The sequence below is a fragment of the Bubalus kerabau genome, chromosome 6 (genome assembly GCF_029407905.1).
Source record: "Bubalus kerabau isolate K-KA32 ecotype Philippines breed swamp buffalo chromosome 6, PCC_UOA_SB_1v2, whole genome shotgun sequence".
Lineage (NCBI taxonomy): Eukaryota > Metazoa > Chordata > Mammalia > Artiodactyla > Bovidae > Bubalus > Bubalus kerabau.
The window spans coordinates 35,912,707-35,921,182 of record NC_073629.1 but is presented as its reverse complement, the minus strand read 5'-3'; the positions used below and the strand labels follow the sequence as shown (position 1 = coordinate 35,921,182).

At 36.3% G+C, this 8,476-nt stretch overlaps 1 protein-coding gene across 1 annotated transcript in view; it reads right to left on the bottom strand.

Annotated features, from left to right (window-relative positions):
• Nucleotides 1-970: 970 nt before the first annotated feature.
• LOC129655032 (calcium-binding mitochondrial carrier protein SCaMC-1-like) overlaps nucleotides 971-8,476 on the bottom strand; it is a 90,121-nt gene continuing 82,615 nt past the window's right edge. The window contains exons 9-10 of the mRNA XM_055584909.1: nucleotides 3,025-3,175; nucleotides 971-1,887 (exon numbers count right to left, since the gene is read on the bottom strand). Coding sequence (XP_055440884.1) covers nucleotides 1,706-1,887; nucleotides 3,025-3,175 — 333 coding nt within the window. The 3' untranslated portion in view covers nucleotides 971-1,705. The remainder of the gene's footprint in view (nucleotides 1,888-3,024; nucleotides 3,176-8,476) is intronic.

Sequence of the window (8,476 nt, the reverse complement as noted above, 5' to 3'; positions counted from 1 at the left end):
TTCCTGGTTCCACTGAAATGAGGTAGATGCTAAGTTTTTAATTGTTCTACTTCTCCTAGAAACTGGAGGAAAAGTAAAAGGAAATAAAATCCCTTAAATACATTTCAGTGAAAATGGGTGAGAGCGAAAATCTGAAAATTTCAAAATTGGGCATGAGTGCTGCCCTAAGGCCCCTAAGAAGTTGGCATAGGAGTTTGTAACACATGTCCTAGGGAGGAACAGAGGACTCAGCAGTAGGAGATCTCGGAAATCTCCACAAAATGTTGTACTCCAAGAGAGGGCCCTATGTGTAGAGGAAACTATGTTGAGCAAGACTGAAACTGGATATGACACAGGAAGGGGAGAGGCAAAAAGAGAATGCTCAGAAAGTGCTGGTGGACTGAGGCTCTGAAGGTAATGATTTCACTAAGTTCCCACACACTAAACCTTCTAAGATTGCAGCATCTTGGAAGGTGATTACTTTGTTTCCTGGTGATGGAATCTTTTAAAGAATGTGTGCAAGCCCAGAGGTCCTTAACAAGACTGGGTTTAAGAACCCAGCAAGAGGAGATATGACTACACAAAGGCAGTGATTTTAAGTTGTGCCCCTGAGCAATGAAGTTTAGAAAGCTACCTTGGCCTCCTCTACCAGAAAAAGATGTGCCCTGGAGAAGGGATGAAAGTATTCTGGTTAATGGAGAGTATTAAGTGCCACTATAGATTAATAACTTTGCATTATGGTATAAACCTTAGACTTGTGAGTAATTTTGGTTAATTTATCACCAAGAAACTGATCACCTTGAGGAAATGAATAAAGTCTAATTTTCATATCAGCAAGACTAAGTCTCTGGGCCTGGACTGTAGTCTGTTTAGCCTGACAGTTCTTCAGCTGAGTTCGTTGTGGCCAACCGAACCATTACCACTGTCTCATCACACTTTCATTTATTTCCAGCATAGAATATGATTCTTTTTTTCATAAAACCGAGGAGAGAAATTTGGAATTTCAACTGACTCAAGTTGAAATAAGTTGAAATAAGAATTGCTTTCAGAAATAATGGATTTAATTTTTAAAACTCAAATGTTTTTCAAGCAGAAGATAAAAGAAAATTCCTCCAATGTTAATTTGTTTTCAGTGCTGACTTAAACAGCTGAAAGTGTCAAGAATAAAAATGAGCCAACAATGTTTACATTTGCAAATGAAAGTACCCAGAGAAATAAGCAATGTGTTATCATGTCATCAGTATTCCATCTATAATCTGATAGAAGGAATTATGAAACTCACATTTTATTTTGCTTAAAAGAAGGGAACTAGACTGATCTTCCACACAACATCAATTTTAAATGCACTGATTTTTCTTCTAGTGTATAAAACATTTTCAAGCTCTGCTTTTTAAGCTTAAATACAAAAGAGCTAACACAAACTGCTACAACTGACCAAATGTTTTATACAGTGTTACGATGGCATCTTCCAACCCAATAAAAACAAGTTTCAATTTAGGATTCTGAGAGTAGTGGGAAGAGTAAATTGAATCTGTGGATGTGAAGGATTTTAAACTAAAGAACTTTAACAGAATAACTATTTAATATATAGATTTTGTAACAGATAAAGAGAAAATATTTTAACAATTACTTGATATCTCTTTCCTTTCAGGAAAAAAGTCAATTTCTCCTTACAAAGTATTACCTTACAATTAGGTAATTATAGCAAAGGAAACAATTTGATATTCTACTTCTCAGTGAATCCCACATGTCCTTTCACTTTTTCAAAAGTCACACAGCTAATGCATACTGAAGGAAGCACCTTTATGATGTTTGGTGTGACACCCCTGAAAAATCCCCTTTTTCCTTCTTTGTTATATATATCTTGAATGAGCTGAATCATAGAGGTTGTTCCTTTTTCTTCCAGTGCTATAAAGGAAAAAATCAATGTAATACAATACTTAATCTAAAGATAGTTCAGTGGTTAAAACAAGAATTTATAGAGGTTGAAATTACTTCAGAGTATGCCTCTCTCCCTACCTGTAGAATTGTCCTGTGCAGTCCAAACTGTAGTCTCTAGACACATGTGTACATTTAAATTAATTAAAATTAAGCAAAACCAGAAAATCAGTTTGTCAGTTGCACTAACAACAATTCAAGTGCTTGATAACCCTGTGTCATTAATGGCTACCATACTGGATAGCACAAATAAAAAACAACTCCATCACTGCAGAAAGCCCTCTTGGACAGCACTTGAAATTCTTTCACAAAGGACCTCAAAGGAGCATCTGGAATTGTGTATGACATACATAGTTTGGTAGAGGGATACACAGATCTTCACCTGAACTGCAATATAAATTAAAAAAAAAAAAAGTCTCACTAAAAAGAGGAGAAAAAGCATTTAAAAGAAGGTAACTTACCACACGACCCCTTGAATAGTTAACTCGGGATGACAGTCGGATTATGTGGGTTTCTTTTTCTTATCAAAAAGTGACACATGTGTTTTCTTATAGTCTAAATTCCTAATATTTCACTTGAGAGAAACAAAAGGGATACCCTCTACTTAATATCTCTTGCTAAACGTACTAGAACACAAAATAACTGCATTCAGTTCCACAAGTGTATTAAGTTCCTGATGCAGACTATGATAAGAGCAGAACTAGGGGGAAATACGTGCATACTGAGCAAACGCTGACTCAATTTGAAGAAAGAAAAATCTTTTCTATTGTTCTGCATGGAACGGCCTAATTTGAAACTCCGTGGAAATCATCAATAATTGAAGGAAATGTGAAGAGTTCCAAATAGAACTTTGGAGAAGAAATAAAATCTAAAATTCACAAGACTCTGCAATAAAACAACAAATCCAAGATTCATGCTTTACATTTCAGAGAATTAGCTTTTGATTTATTTATTAATTCTACCATTTTTGTTTTTGAAATCATTAATTTCTACTCATTTAAAACAATTTATTTTTAACAGTCTTAAGTTAGTTCTTACTACTGTTTCATTAAAATTATTTTAAATAACTTTTAAAACTTATGATTATTTCACTTATATAAAACTCACCTTGAGCCTGCATACGAGTTCTAATAAGGTTCAGAGGGAAGCTGGCCATCTGACCACAAGCATTAGACAGTGTACTACATCCCAGCAAAATCACTATTCCAGGGTCTAGAGAGCCTCTTGCATGGTGTTCTAGCCAATGACTCTTCAAATGCTAGCAGAAAAAAGAGTAGTAAATATCCTTTAACTACTATGCAAGTCTAAGCACAGCACAGTAAGTCTAAGTAGAACAAAGTTCATTGCTCACTCAGTTTCGATAAACATTTTTGAGTTAGCTTCTTGATTCAAGAATTATAAAGAGCATTTTCATCGATGTCATCTCATTTAATCCCTACAGAAATTTGTTAATACTGTCACCTCATTTTATAAATTTTATAAATGAAGAAAGTAATTCAGAGACTAATGAATTATCAGGTCAAAAAGGTGAAAAATGATAAGTCAAGCTTGGTCACTTGATTTTGGAACTGCTCGTTCCAAAATCTTCACAAGAGATTGTTCCTACTCTTCCTTGTACAGAGGAGGCACCTCTGGTGTCCTATTGGGCATCAAGTGCACAGATGTTTTCAAATAATGATTCATACACTCTAAGTGTGAGTTCTCTGTTTGCTCTCTGTTCATGCTTTATTTTGTTTTGCTTGATTGTTTTGGTCTGTGAGGATATTCAAAGACCCAGGCAAAATCTGGAGATTTTCAGAGGGATTAACAGGACACTGCAGAGAAGACTGAATAATGCACTCTAAATTAACAAACACATATTTTCTCAAATTTTAAGATTGATTAATCTTTCTAGATTTGCTTTTCTGTGAGTAAAAATGGCCAGAAAAATTATATACAAATAACTGGTTGAAAATATCACTAGGTGCTTTTAGAACTATTCATTAATTAAAGGATACAACTCTACCATTATATACTGGGACAATTACTATCAAATATATAATTTGACACTTTTGAAAAAATAAATTTCAAAATGTCCTTACTCAGTGTGCATTTATTAGAGTTATGCAATAATAAAGAGAGAAATGTGTAATGGCACTGTTACAACAGCAAAAAATATTTAACTGTAAAAATAAAAGAATGGAGGGAGCCCAACATAAACAGGGGCAAATAATTTATTTTTTTTAATTTTATTTTATTTTTAAATTTTACATAATTGTATTAGTTTTGCCAAATATCAAAATGAATCTGCCACAGGTATACATGTGTTCCCCATCCTGAACCCTCCTCCCTCCTCCCTCCCCATACCATCCCTCTGGGTCCGATCATAGAAAAGAAATAAATGTATGGTATAATATTGAATAAATTCTATGAAAATGTAACTGTATTTCTTTCAGTGCTAAATGAAATTGGCTATGGTACCACTTACCAGAAATACCAATAGGCTTGTACCTAGAGAGAGATTTTTTGTATTGAGAAAGAATTTTAAGTTAATCTAGTCACATATTCTCAATGTCCTTATAACCAAGGACATTGTTGGTTGGTATATATTGTTAAATATATGGTATATATTGTTACTTACATGGTATATATTGTTAAAGTGGTCTACCTGAAGCAGATGAATAGCCATAAAGTGAAATGACTGGCTGAAGTAAGGGGAGCAACCTACACTGCACTGGAAGGCTATTTACTATCGCTCTTGCCTCTCCCCCTACACCCCCCAATTACTACTCGCCTCAATTCTCATTTTCACAACTGTATAATATTATTTCAGTTTTCTTAGTTTTAACTGATATTACATCAGATTTTTCTAGGGAGCTAAAAAACCTGAATTTCAGGCCTCTTGCAAGAACAATGAAATCAGAATATCCTAGGATATAGCCCAAGAATCTTATTTTTTAAATATCCACAGGCAGATGATTCTCATATACATATAGAGTTGAAAACAACTATTTTATCAGCACTGAGGTCCTTAATTATTTTTTCAGACCCACCCCTCTTAATTATGACCTCACAACTATTCTGTAGCTTTTATGTTAGTTATCAGTTCAGTTCAGTTCAGTCACTCAGTCGTGTCTGACTCTTTGTGACCCCATGAATCGCAGCACGCCAGGCCTCCCTGACCATCACCAACTCCCGGAGTTCACTCAAACTTATGTCCATCGAGTCAGTGATGCCATCCAGCCATCTCATCCTCTGTAGTCCCCTACTCTTCCTTACCCCAATCCCTCCAGGCATCAGGGTCTTTTCCAATGAGTCAACTCTTCACATGAGGTGGCCAAAGTATTGGAGTTTCAGCTTCAGCATCAGTCCTTCCAATGAACACCCAGGACTGATCTCCTTTAGGATGGACTGGTTGGATCTCCTTGCAGTCCAAGGGACTCTCAAGAGTCTTCTCCAACACCACAGTTCAAAAGCATCAATTATTCGGCACTCAGCTTTCTTCACAGTCCAACTTTCACATCCATACATGACCACTGGAAAAACCATAGCCTTGACTAGAGGGACCTTTGTTGGCAAGGTAATATCTCTGCTTATCAATATGCTATCTAGGTTGGTCATAACTTTCCTTCTGAGGAGTAAGCTTCTTTTAATTTCATGGCTACAATCACCATCTTCAGTGATTTTGGAGCCACAAAAAATAAAGTCTGACACTGTTTCCACTGTTTCCCCATCTATTTTCCATGAAGTGATGGGACCAGATGCCATGAAGTGATGGGACCGGATGCCATGATCTTCGTTTTTTTGATTGTTGAGTTTTAAGCCAGCCTTTTCACTCTCCCTTTCACTTTCACCAAAAAGCTCTTTAGTTCCTCTTCTTTGGAAAAATGTCTCTTTAGGACTTCTGTCCATTTTTTGGTTGGTTGTTGTTGTTTTTCTCTTCTTTTTTTGATACTGAAGTATTTTTACATTTTAAAAATTATGCCTTTGTCAGTTGCATCATTTGCAAATATTTTCTCTCATTCTGTAGGATGTACTTTCATTTTGTTTACAGTTTCCTCTTCTGTGCAAAAGTATTTCCCATTTGCTTATTGCTTTAATTTCTTCTGTCTTGCTGCTGCTGCTAAGTCGCTTCAGTCGTGTTCGACTCTGTGTGACCCCATAGACGGCAGCCCACCAGACTCCCCCGTCCCTGGGATTTTCCAGGCAAGAGTACTGGAGTGGGGTGCCATTGCCTTAGGAGACTCATTTAAGAAAACATTGGTACAGGAAGGGAAATAAGAAGGAATAGAAGGACTTGAGCTCACCTTCTCTCAGGAAAACATCAAAATCACAACTAACTACTAAAGAATCATAGATAAAATATGCACACTACTAGATAAAAGATCAACTTCAGGCTCTACTACAAAGCCACAGTTATCAAGACAGTATGGTACTGGCACAAAGACAGAAATATAGATCAATGGAACAAAATAGAAAGCCCAGAGATAAATCCACGCACATATGGACACCTTATCTTTGACAAAGGAGGCAAGAATATACAATGGAGAAAAGACAATCTCTTTAACAAGTGGTGCTGGGAACTCTGGTCAACCACTTGTAAAAGAATGAAACTAGAACACTTTCTAACACCATACACAAAAATAAACTCAAAATGGATTAAAGATCTAAACGTAAGACCAGAAACTATAAAACTCCTAGAGGAGAACATAGGCAAAACACTCTCTGACATACATCACAGCAGGATCCTCTATGACCCACCTCCCAGAATATTGGAAATAAAAGCAAAAATAAACAAATGGGACCTAATTAACCTTAAAAGCTTCTGCACATCAAAGGAAACTATTAGCAAGGTGAAAAGACAGCCTTCAGAATGGGAGAAGATAATAGCAAATGAAGCAACTGACAAACAACTAATCTCGAGAATATACAAGCAACTCCTACAGCTCAACTCCAGAAAAATAAATGACCCAATCAAAAAATGGGCCAAAGAACTAAATAGACATTTCTCCAAAGAAGACATACAGATGGCTAACAAACACATGAAAAGATGCTCAACATCACTCATTATCAGAGAAATGCAAATCAAAACCACTATGAGGTACCATTTCACACCAGTCAGAATGGCTGCGATCCAAAAGTCTACAAGTAATAAATGCTGGAGAGGGTGTGGAGAAAAGGGAACCCTCTTGCACTGTTGGTGGGAATGCAAACTAGTACAGCCACTATGGAGAACAGTGTGGAGATTCCTTAAAAAACTGGAAATAGACATGCCTTATGATCCAGCAATCCCACTGCTGGGCATACACACTGAGAAAACCAGAAGGGAAAGAGACACGAGTACCCCAGTGTTCATCGCAGCACTGTTTATAATAGCCAGGACATGGAAGCAACCTAGATGTCCATCAGCAGATGAATGGATAAGAAAGCTGTGGTACATATACACAATGGAGTATTATTCAGCCATTAAAAAGAATACATTTGAATCAGTTCTAATGAGGTGGATGAAACTGGAGCCTATTATACAGAGTGAAGTAAGCCAGAAAGAAAAACACCAATACAGTATACTAACGCATATATATGGAATTTAGAAAGATGGTAACAATAACCCTGTGTACGAGACAGCAAAAGAGACACTGATGTATAGAACAGTCTTATGGAATCTGTGGGAGAGGGAGAGGGTGGGAAGATTTGGGAGAATGGCATTGAAACATGTAAAATATCATGTATGAAATGAGTTGCCAGTCCAGGTTCGATGCACAATACTGGATGCTTGGGGCTGGTGCACTGGGACGACCCAGAGGGATGGAATGGGGAGGGAGGAGGGAGGGGGGTTCAGGATGGGGAACACATGTATACCTGTGGCGGATTCATTTTGATATTTGGCAAATCTAATACAGTTATGTTAAGTTTAAAAATAAAATAAAATTAAAAAAAAAAAAAAAAGATCAACAAGGACCTAATGTATAGCACAGGGAATTCTACTGGGAAAAGAATCGAAAAAGAAGGGATATATGTATATGTTTAACTGGATCACTTTGATGTACACCAGAAACCAATACATTATAAATCAACTATCCTACAATACAAAATAAAAAAAATTTTAAGCAAAATATTGGTATGATTTATGTCCAAGAATGTTTTGCTATGTCCTCTTCTATGAGTTTTATTGGCTCATGTATTATATCTAACTGTTTAGGCCACTTTGATTTATTTTTGTGTATGCTGTGAGGAAGTGTCCTAACTTCATTGATTTACATGAGGCTGTCCAGCTTTGCCAACACCACTTGCTGAAGAGGCTGTCTTTTCTCCATTGAATATTTCTTTCTCCTTTGTCAAAGATTAATTGATCACAAGGATGTGTGTTTATTTCTGGGCTCTCTACTGTTCAACTGATCTAGATATATATGTTTTGTGCCAATGACATGCTTTTTGGTTACTGTAAATTTTGTAGTATTGTCTGAAGTCTAGGAAGGTTATGCCTCCACTTTATTCTTTTTCTTCAGTATTGCTTATGCAATTCTGAACCTTTTCTGTTCCATATAAATTTTAGTATTATTTATTCTAGTTCTGTGAAAAA